The 21,649-nt window shown below is 30.1% G+C and overlaps 1 protein-coding gene across 2 annotated transcripts; it reads left to right on the top strand.

Moving 5' to 3' along the window:
• Nucleotides 1-4,470: 4,470 nt before the first annotated feature.
• Nucleotides 4,471-21,057, top strand: LOC150037636 (spermidine synthase 2-like). Of its 2 annotated transcripts, none has more exons than XR_016527531.1 (10): nt 4,471-4,767; nt 13,076-13,264; nt 14,140-14,216; nt 15,574-15,696; nt 16,688-16,792; nt 18,887-18,959; nt 19,055-19,126; nt 20,089-20,284; nt 20,594-20,688; nt 20,840-21,057. XR_016527531.1 is itself a non-coding variant. In XM_090310594.1 (10 exons), the coding sequence occupies exons 1-10, from the start codon at nt 4,539-4,541 to the stop codon at nt 20,903-20,905; spliced, it is 1,260 nt and encodes a 419-aa protein (XP_090166720.1). In that variant the 5' UTR covers nt 4,471-4,538; the 3' UTR covers nt 20,906-21,057. The 2 variants fall into 2 exon arrangements, 1 of the variants encoding a protein (XP_090166720.1); XM_090310594.1 differs by having other exon boundaries at nt 20,559-20,688.
• The last annotated feature ends 592 nt before the right edge of the window (nt 21,058-21,649 follow it).

Raw genomic sequence — 21,649 nt, 5'->3', positions numbered from 1 at the left:
ATTGATGATATTTGACGATATTCACATGTTTATGTTACTTTGATTGTATTATGTGCATGCAATTAAGTGAATATTGGTAAAGATTATTTGGTGTCCTTCCTCTTTTATTTTTGTACAATAATAATAATATTATATTATTGTGTCTTATATTTGAGATTGAGTTGGTCAAAATAATATGTTACCAAAGTAGCCTCTGTTATCTAGATTAATTTAATTCTAAAATATAAGATGTGCATATTCATGAATTTATGCGGATAATTGTCGGCCCAACGGAAGATAATTATTTGGCCAAATTATGAATACTCGTGTGGTAATGAGTATGTGGCAATTATAAGGATTGCTTATGTGAAAAATAGTTGGTCCAAAGAAAGACTATTTTTTGACAGAATTAATTGTCAGTACTTTGATTACTACGTTGAGATTTGTGAGTATCATTTACGGTTGGTGTTTTTTGCCCAAATGTTAGACATCAATGTTGTGCTAGGTATCTTGTTAAAGGGGCCCACCACATATGTGAAATTATTTTATTATGTTTTAATTGTGAGCATATGTTTTGTTGTTTATTGTTTCAATTGGTCTTTCTCAAATATCTGGAAATCTAAGTTCAATCCCTAAGTTGAATGGATCGAACTTTAAGATTTGGAAAGAAAGCCTAGAGATACTTCTCGGGTGTATGGATTTGGACCTTCTACTTCTACTGAGGAACAGCCAAATATGGCTAATATAGAGAAGTGGGAACGGTCAAATCACATGTGTCTAATGATCATTAGGCACTCCATTCCATAGTCTTTTCGGGGCTCTATCACGGAAAGTGAAAATACCAATAAGTTCCTTACAGTTGGCCACACTAGGATAAAGATGTTGAGGTTGATGTCATAAATTTCGTGATTCTCATAGTTTGTAAATTGTATACAAATTATTTATTTAATAAAATAAGGTGTTATTTTATTCAACATTTAGATTGCATTAACTCAATGCAATATAAGTAATAACCTAAATGGTCTGTATTATATGGATAAGATTTGGTGTCTTATCCTGGTAACACTATGGATACGACCCACTTTGTAAATGTTATAAGAGTTTTAAGTGTTACAAATGATGTGATTCTAATCATTAATGTGGAAACATGTGAGTGGGGTATCATAAACAAAGAGTTTGTATATGAACGGACTATGAAATGATTAATCTCTCCTTATAACAGATTAATATTTCATAAGATGATCATAGATAACTCGACCTCAATCTTGAGTGAGTTATGAACTCCTATCTATGAGGGCAACCCTTTGACTTACCTCGTCCCGTCTTTAGAGTAAGTAAATGAATTGCTCCCTTAAGAGCTTATTCCGAGTCTTTTAACAATAAGACCTCACCCTCTCCATGGCCTAGGAGGAATTTAGTTTATAGTTGAACTATACACTGATTGTTTATTAGAAGGATTAGTGGTACATAAGAAGTTAGAGGTAATTACATGGGTGAAACGATAATTGGACCCAACTGTAATTACGGGCAATTGTGAAAGGTTGACTTATTGTTAATTGGTTATTTTCATGGATACAGAAATAAATCTATAACGCGAAGAGTGTTGTGGGTCTTTAGTGGAGTGACCTACAATTAATGAATGTTGATTAATTTAATTAAAGAGTTTAATTAATTAATCTCATAACATTGAAGCTTTTGTTTGTAGGAATCATTTAATTTTGGATTAATTTAAATTGTTCAAATTAAATAAGGGAATTAATTATATGAGATACAATTAATATAATATATATGTATACATTATAATATAAAGTTAATTTTAAATAAGATTCAAAATTTTAATTTATTATATGAGAGAGATAAATATTTGAATAAGATTCAAATATTATTTATATGAATAATGAGATTCATATAAATCCATAAATTAAAATTAACATGAACGAGATTCATATTACAATTATAGCTTATGTGAGAGAATATTGTTTGAATATTATTTAAGTGAAATTAAATATATGATAGTTAATTTAATTTAATCCATTGTTAATTAATTGTTGCTGTTTATCTAATGATATTTTAAATTAGATTTAATATATTAATTAAATAAATTTATTGAAAATAACTCCTGAGAGGAGTTATGTGTGAGTCAATGGACGAGAGTTGTAACTCCTTCTCCAACCAACTCTCAATCTCACGTTAATGGATTTTTTGCCAAAGAAGATTTAGTGAATATATATATTGGTCTTATCCCATCTTTCTACAATTTACTCTCTATATCACAAGAACTCTCTCACACACAAAATCTTCAAGAAAAAGTTTCTCTTGGTAAAAATTCTTCCTTCCAAAGGTTTTCACAAACCTTGATTCTATTTGGAGAATAGCAAGAAAACTCGATGGTGGTGTCTTGGTTCTATTCGTAATTGTTCGTGGAGTTTTTGGGAGTTCGTGTCATAGAGAAAGATTATGTTGAAGAAAGTCAATCAAGCGGTAATGTTTCCTTTTTCCTTTACAACATGCTTATGAGAATGTATTTATCTTGTGTTTTTTGTTTCTCTGTTTTTCATGAATTTCCAAAATGAATTTCAATGGCGTACACGTTCACACGTTTTTGTTGAGGAATTTGATTCCTTCATTGACCTCCTTACTTTGACCTATCAACAATCCTGATTTTGTTTATGTAAAAGTATATAATGAAAGTATATCAAGATTATTAAAATACAAAGCGTGTGAATAGAATAATAATAAGATATACATATAGTATTTGAAGAGTAATGATTAAAAATGATAGAAGTTTGAAAGAAAGAAAGATATAATTGCATATATGGTAAGATATGAAACTCAATTTCAAGATGTAACCATCTAACGACATATATGGACATGACAAAGAGCATTTGGCTTAGTGATCACCCCATTTGGAGCTGATAATAAATCTACCCACTTCAAACAAAAAGCACCCATTTAAATAATAATAATAATAATAATAATAATCATCATCACAATCTTATAATATACAATATAAAGTGTATTTTTGTATCAAAATTGACAAATACCCAACTTTGTCAAATGTGAATTCATTTTGAACTCTAGCTAAAATATGAACCTCAACAAATTTGCTTTTTTGACATATAAGAATAGACTGTTTGTCTAAATAGCATACCATCAAAATTTTATTAATATATAAAATTGGAAATTCGAAGGTAAAAGTAAGATATTTTTGTCGAACATCCATCTACAATTAATTTCTTTAACTTTCAAGAATTGAAATATAAGTGTTCTTATCGAGATAATGAGCAGAAGGTGTCCATGCGACATATTGTGATCACCAAACAATTTGGTTTAGACTGTAATTAGAATTGAAGAAACTAAACCTATTTGATGATTAACATCCAAAAACTCTTCACATAATACTTCAATAGCAAGTTTTTGACTCATATAATATACTTATATATATACCAAGAATCAAAAACATCCATCATCATGTTTCATTCCAAATTCAAAGATATACATAAAAGATAAGAGTTAACCAGCCGACAAGAGTGTTTGATCCGCAAAATCATTTAGGGTTTGGCCGAGAACTTGAACATAAAAAATACATAAAAATGATAAAGACATGGAAGATGTTTAAAATCAATTTTAACCCGAAAGAAACATTGAATATGTATATAAACAAAAATAAGATCAAAGAGAGAAATTTTGGTGTAAAATCTCCGCCATGGTACTATGGATTTTATTTAGATAACATAAGGTTCAATTTCAAAATCAACTGATAACGAGAAAAGTAGCCTTTTATAAAGAAGGTGTGAAATCTCTTATTTTTTCAATGTGAAATCCTCAATATGCCCCCCTTCAAGATGGTACTTCTTTTGGGCATATCATCTTTTACCAGATCTCAACTTTTTTTTATTGGACCAATATTCGTTTGGACTTTATGAACTAAATCGATTAGTAGTAAACTCTATCACTATAGACTCCTATTAGCGATAGAATAACATGGAGTTTTTCAATATTTTGCTAGTTGATTCTGAAAGTTGAATTTAAATTTTACTATTATTTTCAACTACCCCTATTAGATAACATGAAGTTTCATCTCAAAATCAATTAACAACGAGAGAAATAACTCATCTAGTACTATATAAAATGTATGAAGTTTTTTTTTTTTAATATGGTATCCTCGACGGATTAATCTTATTCTCTCTAGTTATGAGTTGTTTATTGAACTCAAATGACCTTTATTGACTAATTCATGAGGTCTAAATCTCAACAATTGTAGCACAATGATGAAAATAGGGAACTAATAACAAAAAGTTGTGAGTATATATGTATTATATTGGGACTTTTCTTTTTTCAAATAAAGTTTTTTCAAGTCAAGAATATAATTAATACTAAATTAAATGGGCTCTCAATCCTATTATCAAAGCATGTGGAAGATTTTGTCAAGGGCTCACTTTTTTGCCACCAAATTTCATTCTATATAAACCTCAAAACCCAACCCATGACAAAGCCTAAACTTTTCTTTAAAAAAAAACAGAGTTTGAAAAGATTTTTTTTTTTTTTTAAATTGTTGAATGGCCATGGATGCAAATGGGGTTCTTTCTTTTTCAGATGATTTGGTGTTTAAGCAGAAGAAGGAGGAAGTTTTCAACAATGGTTGCTCTCATAATCTGCATGTTATTTCAGTTGAAGATCAAAACTTAGATGAAGAAGATGACTCCATTAAAATTAATGGTGATGGAGATGCTCTCAACCATCCAACCATTCCTGGTTGGTTTTCAGAGCACTGCCCACAATGGCCAGGTGGACTTCTATTTTTATTTATGTTTTAATTTTAAAATTATTTTCAAATTTTCAATTTACTTTTTTTATAATTTCCATTTTGTGTTTAATAATTTTGTTCAATTCTCTAAAACGTTTAGGCCATGTTTTATAGCCAATTCAAAAACAGAAAATTTGAAAACAATGAACTAATTGAGAAAGTTTATTGTAATTTAAAATTTCATACTATAACAATCAACAATTATTTTAATGGATTTCATACTATATTTATAACCACTAGTTTGTAATTACCAATTCAATTTTAAGTTGAAATCATCATGAATTGACCTAGTGGTAAATAAAGAAACATACCTTGGTAAAGGAATTTAACTCATTGTGGTCACATATCTAGAACTTAAAATTCTCTTAGTTTTCTTAACACCTAAATGTTGTAGTGTCAAGCATACATCAGTTGGCTCGAATGCTAATGGATATATATATATAACTAAACTTTAGGTTGAAGAATTGTTATAAAATCATTTACATGAATATGATTTAGCTCATTTTTGTTGTATAATTATTATTTTTTAATATTAATTTATAACAAAATATATCAAGGGTGTTTTCAAATATAATAAAATTGGTCAACTTATTTAAAAATGTAGCAAAATGTGACTATTAGATAGGGACATTATGCTATATTTAAAAATATTTTCAGCTGCCAATTAAAACAATAATCCTATGCATAATAGATATTGTAATTTAAAAAATTGAGTCAATGACAATGCTATATTTCTAAATTTTTCAATCTTTTTTAAATATAAATTTGCATTTCAAGATTTAAAATTCAAAATTTTGATATACTAGTAACAAAGAAAAAATTATTTTCAAAATTTGCACTATTTCGATTATAGAATCTACAAATGGTTGAAAAAAGAAATAAAATCCAGATCATTTGTCAAACATATATTTAGTGAACTCAATAAATTTTAAAACATAAAATAGAATTCAGTTGCCAACCAAATAAGTCCTTTCGGCTACCATTTTTCTGGCCGCTGTTGTCGGTCAACTTTCAACGACTGTTATTCGACAGAGTTGCCAACAAACTTTCGACAACCATTTTTTGGAGGTTTTTGTCAACCAACTTCTAGTGACCATTTTCTGGCGACGGTCGTTAGCCAACCTTCGACAATCGACACCTACCAACCTTTGATCACATCTCTGTCGACGTTTCTCGATGACCAATTTCTGACAACCATTTTTTCAGCAACCGTTGTTAGCCAACCTTTGGTGACCGCTTTTTGACAACCGTCGTCGGTCAATTTTCAACAACTATATTCTTGTGACGACCATCAACTTACTTTTGGTGACCGTTGCCTCCAACCTTTGATTACCATTTTTCGACATCGCCACGGGCCAACTCTTGACGACCGCTTTTCGACAACCATCGTCGAGCAACTTTTGACGATCGATTTTTAGGGACCAATGTTGGTCAACTTCTAGTGACTGTTTTCTGATGATTGCCATCAACAACCTCTAGTCACTGTTTTTTAGCGGTCGATTTTTGACAACCATCATCGACCAACTTCCGATGACTTTTTTCAATGACTACCACTGGCCAAATTCTAGTGACCATTTTCCAGCAACGATCGTTGGCCAACCCTCGACGACCAATTTTCGACAACCATAATCAGCCAACTTTCGACCATGTCTCCGTCGACTGTTTCCCAGCAACCGTTGACAACCAACTTCTGGTGATCATTTTCTTAGTAACCACTGCCAGCCAACCTCCGCTGTCCACTTTTCAACAACCATCCTCGGCCAAGCCGCATACCAACTTCCAATGACCGTTTTACGATGATTGTCAAGTGGCCAACCTTTGACCATTGTTTCTTGATGACTACCCACGGCCATCTCTGACTACCATCTCCAACAAGTGTTTTCTGGTGATCGCCGGCGGCCAACTTCAGGTGACCGTTTCCCAAAAAGCGTTGTCACCCAGCTGCCGACTCGTTTTTTAATGACCATTATCGGCCAACTTCTGACCTCCGTTGCCGCCAACCTCCCATTATGGGTTTTAGCTATCGTCGTCAGCCATCTTCAACCACCATCTTTAGCGACTCTTTTCCGACGATTGTCGGTGGCCAACTTTTATATAAAAACATTTTTTAAAACAAATTAGAAAATAAATTAATAAAAATAATATATTTATTATAATTAATTAGTTAATTAAATTTCCAAATATAATATATAACTTGGTAATTATAAAATAATTTTTGAACCAAACATAATAATTCAAAATCATTTATAAAATTTTAGAACCAAATATAAATTTGATTGTTAAAAAATCACTTTTATAAAATCAATTGTACATCAATCTCTTCCTCTAAAATTAAGAGTTTAAGTTGAAAAACAAAAGAAGAAACCGTACACATTACTATGACTACTGTTACTCTTGATCAATAATTTTTTATTTTAGTGGCTTACTATCTTCTCTCTAACCTTCACGATGGGTCTTGATGATGAGAAGAAATAAGTTATCACGGGGTCTTCCATTGCTTTCTTGATGGAGAGCAAAACTTCTAGAAACAACGTTAATGAAAGACGTTAGCTTGTCTAAGGATGCATTAGTGAAATACATTCTTGGAATAAATTTCATCCATTTCGGCAACCATGTTGTCGCCGATTGGTGACACGGTCCTGGCAAATGAAGATGTATTAAAATACATTTTTGGAATAAATTTCATCGCGACAACCATAGCACCGCCAATTAGGACAACCTCCTCAACCTTCTCCATACTTTCCTTCGTCGTGAAATCGTCAAATAGGGCGAATTTGCTCAAGCTACTTACGATGCTTTTAACTTCGATCCACTTTCTGAATTCTTGATGGAGAACATCCAGAAGAATGTTGCCACTCCCAAGATGCATTGAAATACCTTCTAATGTATGTGTTGTCTTAGTACGACATTCAAGCATCCCCTTTATCGCAAAAAAAGGAGTGAAACATTCTATGTCAAATTCTGACAGCTGTTTTTGCCTTAAAATCTTTACATATTCAGAATCACATCACCAGGGTGTGAAGGTTGCTTCGGCTACTCAAACGTCCCCGACGACCAATTCGAGCTATCCATGCCAACCCTCGTTACTACAACAACGGAATCGGGCAGCGCCGTGGCAGGCAACCTCCAAGAAACAATCACCGGTACTTCTGCCGCTTCATCCGACAATTCTATCAAACGACACTCTATGGCTGCCGATGACATGGCCTGCCTTGTAATCAGCTATGTCGCTGAGGAGCATTGTGTTTGTCTCCATTAGGCCATAGGCACTAAAAAAATCTTTTAGAATCAATAAGTTGCGAGAAAGAAAAATAACTTGAGCAAACATTGTATAATAAAACCAACTTTCAAAAGAAAAATAGAGATTTAGTGTTTTCTTGTTCACTTTTTTTCTTATTTATTTAAAACAATATTACCTGACAAACCACAACAGAGGTTACTTCAAAGAAACTTAGGTCAATATATGGCATGTCGCAACAATAAATTTCACACATGCAGATATCGGAGCTATACACATCACACTTCCTGTTGATGGATTGCCATTGAGAATCTGTAAAACCAGATAGACCACGATAAATTTAGCAAAATCATCATTATGATATTTTTCGATAACTACATTGGGGCACTGATTCCAGTTTCCATGTAATGAATGAGGAACACAAATGTCGAATCAAAGGGAAACATTTTATGAACAATGGTCCTCTTCGAAATGCCGTTAGTCGTACGAGTGAGCGACTACTACCTCCAGAGTCATGTAACCAAGTGTCTCGATCTCCCTTGTCATGTAGTTGGGATTTGAGGCCTCAACTCTAGCCACACCAAAATCAACATTTTTTTACTATACGTGTTTTATCGAACAACATGTTTTCTATCTTTACATCTGTTGTAAAATCGACAATTAAAGAACACAAAAAGGAATGTAGAGTAGGGAAAATCGACACACAGATATACGTGGTTCACTAATCGTGTGTTAGCTACGTCTACGGGCAGAGGGAGAAAAATATTATTTCGAGAAAATGTTTTCAGAATTACATCAAGAACAGTGCCTCTAGGTTAGAGAGTTTATATATCGCATTGCTCTAAACCCTAGGGTCAAAATCGTAAATAACTGCGAGACCCTCGTACTAGGTTGTTCGAAGCGCCAGCAAACAGATTCAAGGCATTTCAACAAATCTCCACCTTGACTTGAATTCTCTCCTAGATAACAGATGTACCAAATGCAACATAAATCAAAATTGCCAAACGTACCCAGACTTCTCCCTCGTGCCTCAAAGTGTCCCGCAAAGGGGACCACTAACAATTCAAAACATTCAGCAAGTCCAAACAATGTTGGAACTTGCCTTGTGGAATCGGTTTGGTGAACATATCAGCAAGGTTATCAGCAGTACTAATTTTCATCACTTTAACTCTCTGCTCACCTCTTAAGAAGTGATATCTTACGTCTATGTGCTTAGTTTTCTCATGATGAACTTGATCCTTGGCTAGGCATATTACACTCAAACTATCACAATATACAATAGCTTGGTCATGATGCAAACCAAGATCACCAACTAGCCCCCTCAGCCATATTCCTTTTTAGCAACTTCTATCAAGGCCATCTACTCTGCTTCAGTAGTAGACAAAGTAACTGTAGGCTGTAAGGTTGCCTTCCAACTAACAACAGAACCACCCAAAGTGAACACATAGCCAGTCATAGACCTTCTACTGTCAACATCTTCAGCATAGTCAGAATCAGAATAACCAGTCACCAAATAATTTGTGCAACTCCCATAATCAAGATCAACATCAGATGTACCTCTAAGGTAACGAAAAATCCTCTTAGCGGCTTGCCAATGCTCCTTCCCAGGTTGACCTATGAACCTGCTGACAACACTAACAGCATGGGCAAGATCAGGCCTAGTACAGACCATAGCATACATCAAACTTCCCACTACACTAGCATAAGGAACTCGAGACATGTACTCCTTCTCAGCTTCAGACTGTGGTGAAAACTTAGATGACAAATGAGCATTTACAGCACTAGGAGTATCTATAAGCTTAGCTGATGACATACCAAACCTGGATAATATTTTCTAAATATATCCTTTCTGTGACAAGAAGATCTTATTCTTATATTTGTTCCTATAAATCTCCATACCCATAATTTTCTGAGCAGCACCCAAATCCTTCATATCAATCTCAGCACTGAGAAGATTCTTCAATTTCATAATATCAGATTTGGACTTTGGAGCTATGAGCATATCATCTACATATAAAAGTAGATAAATCATCGAACTATCATCAGCTTTGTTGTGATATACACAACAATCATATGGACTCCTATTATAGCCAAGTCCAATCATATAGTTGTCAAATCGTTTGTACCACTGCCTTGGAGACTACTTTAACCCATACAAAGATTTCTTCAACTTGCAAACATAATCTTCTTTACCTGGACACTGGAACCCATCTGATTGGTTAATATAAATCTCTTCCTCTAACTCTCCATGTAAGAAAGTTGTCTTCACATCTAGTTGTTCAAGTTCCAAATTCTGATGTGCTACTATAGCTAGTAACACCCTGATAGAAGTATGTCTGAGAAGATCTCATTATAATCAACTCCTTCCCTTTGTGTGAACCCTCTAGCAACAACTCAAGCTTTATATTTAATGCCCTCGGAAGTTGACATTCCCTCCTTTTTCTTGAAGACCCATTTACAAGTGACAATTTTTCTCTCATTTGGTCGTTTAACTAATTCCCAAGTCTGATTTTTGTCAAGAGATTCCATCTCATCCCCCATAACAGTAAGCCATTTAGCAGACTCACCACATGACACAGCTTCTCTATAGGTGGATGGCTCATGAGGATCCACCTCTTCAGCAACCTGCAATGCAAAATTAACCATATCTTCAAAACCATACCTCATAAGAGGTCCAACACCAACTCTTCTAGTTCTATCACGAGCTATACTCGGTTGATCTACTCGTGATCTAGAATTCTCAGCCAAATCAACTTCTAACGTTCTAGGCATATTAATTTCTGGTTGCACATCAGTTTCTATAGTAACGTGTTGATCTTCTCCACCTTGATGTTGTAATTCATTTATAGCTGAAGTGAATTGCATCTCCACCTGTTTATCAACACTACTACTTTCTCCCACATCAGTAGACATCACAAAAGGCTTTACAGTTGAGTTAAGAATGGAATTTTCATCAAATATCACAGTCCTACTAAGTATGACTCTATTCTTAAAAGGTGGCCAAACTCTAAATCCCTTAACTCCATCCCCAAAACCCACAAATATACCTTTTTTAGCTCTTGGTTCTAATTTACCCTCATTAACATGATAGTAGACAGTACAACCAAAAACTTTTAATAAAGAATAATCTGTAGGCTTACCAGACCACACCTCGTAAGGTGTTTTACAATCAATAGTTATGTGAGGTCCACGATTGATCAGATAACATGATGTATTCACTGCTTCTACTCAAAACTTTCTAGCCAATCTTGCATTAGAGAGCATGCATTTTGCTCTCTCCAACAACGTCTGATTCATACGTTCTGCAACCCCATTTTACTGTGGAGTATTCCTAACAGTATGATGGCGAACAATCCCCTCAGCTTTATAGAACTCATTAAATTCAGATCCAAGGAATTCTAGACCATTATCAGTTCGCAGCATTTTGATCTTCTTCCTAGTTTGATTTTCGATCAAAATCTTCCATTGCTTGAAATTCTTGAAGGCTTCACTTTTATGTTTCATCATAAACACCCAAGTCATTCTTGAGTAATCATCAATTATAGACAAAAAATACCTACTGCCTCTAATAGATTAAACTTTGGAAGGTCCCCAACAGTCTAAATGAATATAATCAAGTGTCCCTTTTGTACGATGAACACCTCTTGGAAACTTGCTGTGATGAAGTTTCTCAAATACACAATGTTCAAAAATTCAAAATCCTACATCTTATGCCTACAGAGAAGATCTTTTTTTGACAAAATTTGCATCCTTTTTTCACTCATATGACCAAGTCTCGTATGCCATAACTTAGTCATATCATCCTTGTGAACGACCGACGATGCAACAGCAGCATAATCTGTTATTGTGGAACCTAATAGAAAATACAATGTTCCATGCTTTATGTCTTTCAGAACTACCTCAGAACCCTTATAGACATACATTGCTCCACCTTTACATTCAAAACTATAACCCTTGCTATTGAGTACACTAAAGGATATCAAACTCTTATTCATTAGTGGAACATGCCTAACCTCTTTTAAAGTGTAGAAGACACCATTATGTGTTCGTATCTTGACTGAGTTGATTCCAACTATCTTGCACACAGCACCGTTAGCCATGCTAACATTCCCTCCATCTATTTGCTGATAAGATGCCCCAGAATCAAGAACCCACACATCATCAGAATGTGACTGTTCATTCACAACTAAAGCTAGATCTCCTTCAGAATCGATCTAGACTTCTTCAGAATCAATCTCAACATGTGCAACAGAGACAGATGCTTCCCTTTTGTCACTCTTTTCCTTCTTTTCCTGATTCCTTTTTATCTTAGGACATTCAGTTTTCCAATGCCCCTTTTCTTTACAATAGTTACAAATATCATCTGATCTAGAATCCTTTGACTTCGAAGATCTTTTATTCTGATTCGACTTCTGCTTACCAGAATTCCTATGTCCCTTGCTTCCAATAGCAGCTAACCCAGATGTCTGACTTTCTATAACTGAACTTCCTGCATTCTGACAGTCCTCTCTCATAAGCAACGTAGACTTTGTATCTTCTAAGGTCAGAGTTTCTTTCCCTCCAATATAGGAGTCAACGAAAGTCTCATAAGATGGCGGCAAATATGTCAACAGAATTAGGGCAGCATCCTCATCATCAACCTTAACCTCTACATTATGCAGATCTAATAAAATTTTATTTAATAGGTTGTTTGAAGCGCCAACAAACAAATTCAAGGCATTTCAACAACATCTCTTTGAACAATCTCCTGCGAATGAAGATAACTCAACCCACAATATATATGTATTACATTGGGACTTTTTTTTTTTTTCCAAGTAAACTTTTTCAAGTCAGAATGATTAACAATAAATTAAATATAGGTTCAATTCTTTTATCAAAGCATGTGGAAGATTTTGTCGAAGACCCACTTTTTTGCCACCAAATTTCATTCTATATAGACCCCAAAACCCAACCCCTATCACAAAGCCCTAAAATTTTTAGGAAAAAAAAAGAATATATATATATATAGGGTTCAATGTCCATGGATGCAAATGGGGTTCTTTTTTTTTCAGATGATTTGGTGTTTAAGCAGAAGAAAAAGGAAGTTTTCAACCATGGCAGCTCTCACAATCTGCATGTTATTGCAGTTGAAGAAAAAAAAGATGAAGAAGATGACTCCATTAAAATTAATGGTGATGCAGATGCTCTCAACCATCCAACCATTCCTGGTTGGTTTTCTGAGCACTGCCCACAATGGCCAGGTAGATTTTTTTTTTTTTTTTTTAATTTCCATTTTGTGTAAATTTTTTGTTTTAAATAAATTAAATCTTTGGTAGCGAACTTAAAAATAGAAATTTTGAAAATAATGATCAAATTCAGGGAAAACATAAATATATTTCATGTTTTAATATATTTGATAGTATATATATAATTATAATTCATAAAATTTATTGTAATTACCAATTGAATTTTAGTGGAATATAAACTAATATTAATTAATTTATGAACATGTTTTAGCTAATTTTTTTAGAATAATTATTGTTTTTGTAATATTACATAATTTATAATAAAATCCATAATAGATATTTTAACTAAAAAAATTGAGTCTATGACATGCTATATTTCTAATGTTGTAATCTTTTTTAAATACAAATTTGCATTTTAAGATTCAAAATTCAAAATTTTGATATATTGGAAATATAAAAATGTTATTTTCAAAATTTACACAATTTAGATCACAGAGTTAGAAAACAATGTTAAAAAATATAATCCAGATTGTCTGCCAAATATATATATATTTGTTAATCAATCTTAAAACATACTAACATAATTTAAATTGTGAATCAAATAGGGTTTTTTTTTTTAAAAAATGTTTTTTTACTTAAAGAGGAGTGGCAAAAGGGGTGGGAAATCCTATTGTTAGACAGCATGCATAGGCATTGTAATTATAAAACACAATAAATCCACTTTAAAAAAACATGTTAAATAAGTGTGAAAAGGTTGCCTTGCTTCTAAAACATCATCCTTAATTATTAAACATTCTATTTCAGATCAAAAGAAAAAAAACACAAACATTTTGATGAGATCTATGATAATTGAAAGATGAACTAATTAAGATGAAATCAAATTTGAACAGGTCAAGCACACTTCTTAAAGGTGGACAAAGTTTTGTTTCAAGGAAAGTCTGATTATCAATCCATGTTGGTGTTTCAGGTATTATACATATACATTATATACTAATCTCAAACATTATACAAAAATTTGAATGGAAAGGTGAATATTTGAATATTTGACTTTCGAAAACGATAAAATCGCCTTTTTTTGTTACTTTATTTTCTTAGTAAAGTTTTCATTGTTTGAATTTAGACAATGTTTACCCCTACGTAATCAAACTGCTACAATCGTAATGATTTCTTTTATTATTATTCATAATTCAAATAATATTAACTAGTCATTTGGGAACGTATTTAAATGAACCCAGTTTTTATATTATGATTGATTGATTATGTTAATTGTTCCCTAATTTTCATTATTACATTTTTGCTCTTTTCTTTTTTACAATACATGGTGTGGGAGAATTAAACTTTTTGACCTGAAAGTTGATTGTGCAATCATTATATTAATTAAGCTATGCTCATGTTGGTTGTTGCATTTTTATTCTTAAATTTGAATTTAGTTTCCATTTGATAGGTAGATTTCTAGATCCAACACTTATAGATTTAAATTTTTAATGATGCTTGGTTTTGATCTTTGATGTCAATTTTCTGGTTAATTAAATTTAAAAAGATTATGATGTGAATTTTTTAATTAATTATAATAGCAATAAAGAAACCAACCAAAATTAATTTAATTCTTTTAAATTAATTAATAGAACATCGATACAAATGACTAAAAGTGGGCATTGATGAAAAATTTAGAACCTAACACTCCGTGAAAATTTAACTTAAACCTCAAGGATAAAATATAATATTTTGAAATCTAGAGAAAAACCATATTCAAAATCCAAGAACCAAAAAAAAAAATTCTTTAAAACCAAATGTCAAATATATATCTTAATTAGCATTATTGTTGGGAGACAACGACTCTCCACAATTTTATGATATTGTCCATTTAAACATAATTATCCTCTTAACTTTATTTTTGTTTCATCTTAAAAGTTTAGTACTGTTGGAGATAATTGTGTCCTCCCTTACATGTTATAAATAGGGTAACGTGTCAATAATTATAAATTTGATACTTTTTTAAGGAAGAAAACCGTTTTTTTTTTTTTCTAAAGTGAGTTTAGCTTAATAGTAATTAACATGACATTTTTTAAAGATTAGAAATTCGATGTCTAGTTGTTGTACTAACAAAAAGTAATGTTTTTTTTTTTCATGAATGGAAGAAAGAAAGTCAGATTAATAATTAATGAGAAAACTACAAACTTTTCAAAGATGTGATTTAAAAATTAGCCAACAAGAAAGGCAGACAAAAAGGGAAAAGTAATAATTAATTAGGTCATGCTTAATAGTAATTAATGAATGAGTTAATTTGATGAGTTAGATGTGTTTATAATTACAATGAAATGCAGTCATCAGCATATGGAAAGGTGTTTGTGTTGGATGGAGCACTCCAACTCACTGAGAAGGATGAATGTGCTTACCAAGAAATGATTACCCACCTTCCTCTTTGCTCTATTCCTAACCCCAAAAAGGTCATTTTCTTTCCTCCCTCTCATTCAATATTTTTAGGTTAAATTATATTGACGGGTAAACTTTCGATTTTATGTCTAATCACTTTCGATAAATTTAAAATTTTTAAAAATTAATCGATACATCGTATAATAAATTTAAATTTTATGTCTAATAAAATCCTAAAGTTCTATTTGGTATAACAGTTTGGTTTAATGAAATCTTAAAGTCTCATTTGGTGTAATCGTTTGGTTTTTCTTTTATTTATTTTTTTATTATGAAAATTAAGTTTATAAACATCACTTTCAATTTATTGGTTTTTATGTATTGTTGTTTACATTTTATGAGTATTTTCAAAATCGAAAGAAAATTTTTAAAAACTAAAAAAATGTAGGTCTTGTTTGGTAAATATTTGGGTTTTAGTTTTCATTTTCGAAAATTAAGCTTCTAAACACTTTTTCCACTTTCAAATATTTTGATAAGTGTTTTTAAAAACTAAATCAAAAAGTAAAAATTAAGTAATTTTTGAAAACTTGTATTTTATTTTTGAAATTTGGATAAGAATTTATATTTTTGCAATGAAAATATGAAAAATCACGATAAAAAATGTCTAAACCAATACAAATTTAAAAAACTAAATGGTACACATAGAAATTCTTACCCATTTGTATATAGTAAATTTGTAAATTATAAAAATTTTAAAGTTAAAAGACTAAATTTGTAATTTTGAAAGTAAAATTCAGACTAAATTTATTATTTATTTATTTTTTAATTAAAAAATGGGTGCATTATATTATTTATGATAATGTGAAAACATGCCATAAAATCATGAGGGGCTATAGTAAAAGCCTTATAATTAGCAAATATATATCTGTATCAAACTTTTAAGTTTGGATTAAGTTTTAATTAATTTCCATTTGAAATCATAATTACTAGGCCACTTTCTAGCTGACAGACACAACCATTAATTTTTATAGTTGATGTTTTTTATTTTTATTTTTATTTTTTTATTAGGTTTTGTTGATTGGGGGAGGAGATGGTGGCATTCTAAGAGAAATTTCTAGGCATTCTTCCATTGAACAAATTGATATTTGTGAAATTGACACCATGCTCATTGATGTAAGTCCCTCTCTCTTAATTTAACTCCCAATTTATTTATTTATCTTAATATTATTGTTAATCACAAGTTTAATTTTTTTAACTTTGAAGTTTGTATTAATCTTCTAATACGTACATTAACTTTTTATTTTATATTTAATAAGTCTTTGAAAATTTTAACATTTAAAAAATTAATTAATCTATTAGATATAAATTTGAATAGTAAGACACTAAACTTTCAATTGTATGTCTAATAAATTTGTAAATTAAAAAATAAATGGAAAGTTTAAGTCCAGTTTGATAATCATTTTTTTTTTAAATTAAGTTTATGAATACTATTTCCACCTCAAAAATTACTCTTTTGTTATCTACTTCTCACTAAAAAAACCAAGCTAAATTTTGAGAACTAAAAAAAGTACTTTCAAAAAGGTGTTTTTATTTTTAGAATTTGGTTAAGAATTCAACCATTATAGTTAAGAATAATGCAAATAATTATAAGAAATTTGGATGATATAGGCTTAATTTTTAAAAACATAAACAAAAAAAATAAAATGATTACCAAACAGGATTTTACATATTGAATTTCTAATCTTTGAAAGTCTTTTACCAAAATAGACACAATTCTTGATATTTCATGAACGGAAGTTATAATGTAATCTTCTTCTTATTGTTACCACATCTTCTTTAAGAAAATTGTCAGAAATAATCTTTAGATGTTTATGACTATCACTTTTTTAAAAATTAAATAGCTTTTCAGTTCATCTCAACGTAGTTCGACAATTGGGATTTAGATAAAAATTTAACTTTGTCATCTTTATTGATTATTTTGAGTTTTTTTGGTAAAATCTCAAGATTAACTTCGAGATTCTACTCATTTTTCAAAATCTTATAATAAATATTATATCTTTATAAATTTACTCTAAAATCGAGTGATTTTTATTAAATTTTATATCAAATTTTACTTAACTTTTCAAATCTTTCACTTAAATTATGTTGGTATAATTATCTGAAATTTTCAAAATTCCAAATAGATGTATGAATTATACAAATTGATTTTCCAATGGATCTCACATGATTTTTAAATTTTGGTAGAAATATATAAGTCTCCTAAGATTCACCAAAAAAGTCCATAACATTCGATATGATGAAAATGTTAATTTTTTGTCTAAATTTTGGTAGTCGATATTGATGGATCGAGAAAAATTATTTAAAGAAATTTTTAAAATGATGCTAATTCTAAAAGAAAGGAATTTCTTTAGTGCTAATTGTGACAATTTCCCATTAAACTACTCTCAGAACAAAAATCATTCCATTTCTAAAAAAATTTAACCCAATATTTATTCCAAAACAAACTTTTGAACGAGATTCAACTCCAAGAAAAATGAATTAAAAGAAATGCAAAAGAAAAATAATACGCTTTAACTCTTGTTAAATTAATGGGAATAATATTTTGTTGGTCTCGAGATTTTCACTCTAATTTCTATTTGATCTCTAGGTTATAAAATGTTACATATTTTATCTTTAAATTTTGAGTTTTATTTCAATTTAATCTCTAAATTTTATAATATTACAATTTTATTTTTGAGATTTAGGTTTTGTTTTAATTTGGTCTTCGAGTCTCAAGATTTTACACTTTCTACTTTAATTTTTCATTGAATACTCACTTTCAATGATTGACGTCAATTTCTATTAATTAATTAAAAATAATTATGAAGTGAAATTTTAAATATAAATTTAAAAGAGATAAGAAATAGTTAAACTTAATTAATTATAATTCCTTTAAAGATTTTTAATTTATTAACATAAATTACCTCTAAAGACGGAAAGTGAATATTTAGTAAAAAAAAATCGAGGTTAAAAGTATAAATCTCAATATAGGGACCAAATTGAAGCAATCATCAAATGTCAAGGATAAAATTATAGCATTTTGAAACCTAAGGACTAAATTGAAATCAAACTCAAAAGATAAAGATTAAACGTGTAGTATTTTGAAATTTAAGGACTAAATAGAAACTATACTCAAAATTTAGGGATAAAAATATATTTTTCTCAAAATTAATTAAAAATTTAACTGAGTATCAAAGCATTTAATTTTTTTCTTTATTTTTTTTTAAGGTGTACAAGAAGTATTTTCCAGAAATTGCTGTTGGATATAAAGATTATCGAGTGAATCTTCATATAATAGATGGTTTGAATCAATTAATTTTACTAATTTTCTTCAATTAGTATTATTATTATTTATAACATTGTAAATTTTTTATTGTGTGTTTTTTATGTTGCAAGGAATTGCGTTTCTGAATTCTGTTCCAGCTGGAACCTACGATGCAATCATAGTCGACGCTTTCGACCCAATAAGTACAATAATTTTATCTCTTTTAACACTATCAAATATATATATGGGTTTTTAAAAAATAAAAAAATATATTTAAAATTATTTACACTTTATAGTAAAAAGTTCAAAGTATAATTTTTACTATAACGTATAAATTTTTTTAGAATTTTTCTATTTATAAGAATTTCCCTCTATATATATATATAACTCTAAATTAATTATTAATTTATTATTATGTCTTGTTTAAAAGCTATAAATAAGAGGAATTACCTTTTTGGTGACCGTTATCGTTTGGTGTTTAGATTTCAAAGTGTTATATTCTTAGTAGTCTTGAGTTTTGAATTTTGTTTTAAATTAATACATAGATTTCAAAGTTTACATTTTTACCTTAGATTTTTCATTCAGCACACATTTTCTATCCATATAATGAAAATAATAAATTAACTATAGCCAACTTAGTTTTCAAGGTTACTAAAATTAAGGATTATTTTTAAATATTAAAAAATAATCAAAATATTTATAAATATAATAAAATTTCATAGTTTATATACATGATAGACCACGATATATCCGCAGTATACTACTATTTGTAACTATTTGTATTATGATAGACATAATAAATTAGTCTATCGTGGTTTATCAAGGTCTATCATAGATAAGACTGTGATATTTTGCTATTATTTGTAAATATTTTTAGCAGTTTTATCATTTAAAATAATTTTCTTAAAATTTAATTGAAGTTTTTTTTTCACATCATAACTGTTTTATCAAAAATAAACATCAAAGATCAACAATGAACTTAGCTGAGTGGTAATTAGCTTTTTTTTTAAGTTAGAGGGTTAGATTGAAAAAAAAAAAAAAAAATTGGAGGTAACAAGTGTAATGTATTGAAACCCCAAAAAAATCTAGAGATAAATAATTTTTTTTTCCTAAAAATAATATTTTTTTAATTTTTAATTTTTTTTTATTTTTTGGATGTGGTTAGAGCCAGATGATGAGGTTGTGAAAAATGGCTTGTTTGAGAAGGTGGCAAAAGCACTTAGAGACGGAGGGGTGCTTTGTATTCAAGCAGAAAGCCTTTGGTTTCATTCTCTTGACATTGAAATTTTGGTCTCAAAATGCCAACAAGTATTCAAAGGCTCAGTTCAATATGCTTGGACCATTGTTCCTACTTATCCCAGGTATGAATATTTGGATGATCTATAACCTATCAATTTACGTCATGTTTGGATTGATTAGAGAAAAAATTGTTTTTGAAGAAAGTCATTTTTATTTAAACTCGTTTGACAAAAAAAAAAAAAAAAAAAATTTAAATATACTTTAGAAGTATGTCAAAAACTATTTTGAGTATTTATAATATTTTCAAAATTAAACACTTGAAAAATTAATACAAATAAACTTTTAAGCATATGAAAAAAAAAAGGTCTGATGAATATATACATCGTGTTTTGTCAGTGGGGTAATTGGTTTCTTGTTGTGTTCGACTCAAGGACCTAAAGTTGACTTCAAAAATCCGATCAATCTCATTGACTTAAATGAGAATTTTGGAGTTGCAACCAAACCGTTGAAGTTTTACAACTCGGAGGCAAGTTCTCTCTCTCGACAACTTATTTAGTACTGTATTGATTAATTTATTTCTTTCTAGTTAAAAAAAATGGTGGAATGGGATATCGAATCATAGACCTTTGAAATGGTAATGATTGTGGTAATGTTTTTTTTTTTTTTTTTTTTTTCAGGTGCATTCAGCAGCCTTTTGTTTGCCATCATTTGCAAAGAAAGGGAAAGGATTGAGAAGCAACTAAGGATATAAAAAATCATTTGGTGAGGGATTTAGTGGTAATTTAAAGTGAAGGAAAAATGATAGATTAGATTGAGATTCAATTTGTGTGTGTTTTTGTGTGCAACCCATAACTTGGACATTTCACCAACATATCACAATCTTTTCAATTTTCCACTTCCTTTGATCATCAATTTCTCTCTTTATTCATCTTTTTTTTTTTTTTTTTTTGTTAATGTCTTAATTATCAGTACTCTTATATATGGTTTTTCATTTGCTATTGGGCTTGGCTTTGAAGTTCTCTTCAAAATAAGTATAGGTTAATTTCCCCATCCATCGTTTTTCTATATTTTGAAGATATCTTGTAAATCTTCGAGGGTTGTTACATTTTTCTTGTTTAGGTGTTTAGACGACTCTCACACTTTGAAATATTATTCATCTCGATTATTGTTGAAATATTATTTTGATTCATGTACTTTCAATAATGTTCATTTTTGTGTGAGTTTTGTCTCAGCCTATGTGTGCAATCCTACGCCTCGAACATTTTTCCATCAAAATCTTTTCCATACCAAAAATTTTCTCACTTCTTTAGATCATCAACTTCTGTATCTTTTTCTTACCTAAACATGAATATAACTCAGTAGTAATTGACATGTAACTTTTCTTTAAAGTAAAAAGTTCAAATTCATATACACCATAAGAAAAACTTCAGCCTCGTTTCTTCTTTTTTTCAATGAGATTTCTCAATATTAATTTAATCATACTCTAT

The sequence above is a fragment of the Benincasa hispida genome, chromosome 2 (assembly GCF_027475165.1).
Source record: "Benincasa hispida cultivar pf3 chromosome 2, pf3_genome.v1.1, whole genome shotgun sequence".
Classification (NCBI taxonomy): Eukaryota; Viridiplantae; Streptophyta; class Magnoliopsida; order Cucurbitales; family Cucurbitaceae; genus Benincasa; species Benincasa hispida.
This window is presented reverse-complemented; position numbering and strand designations above follow the sequence as displayed.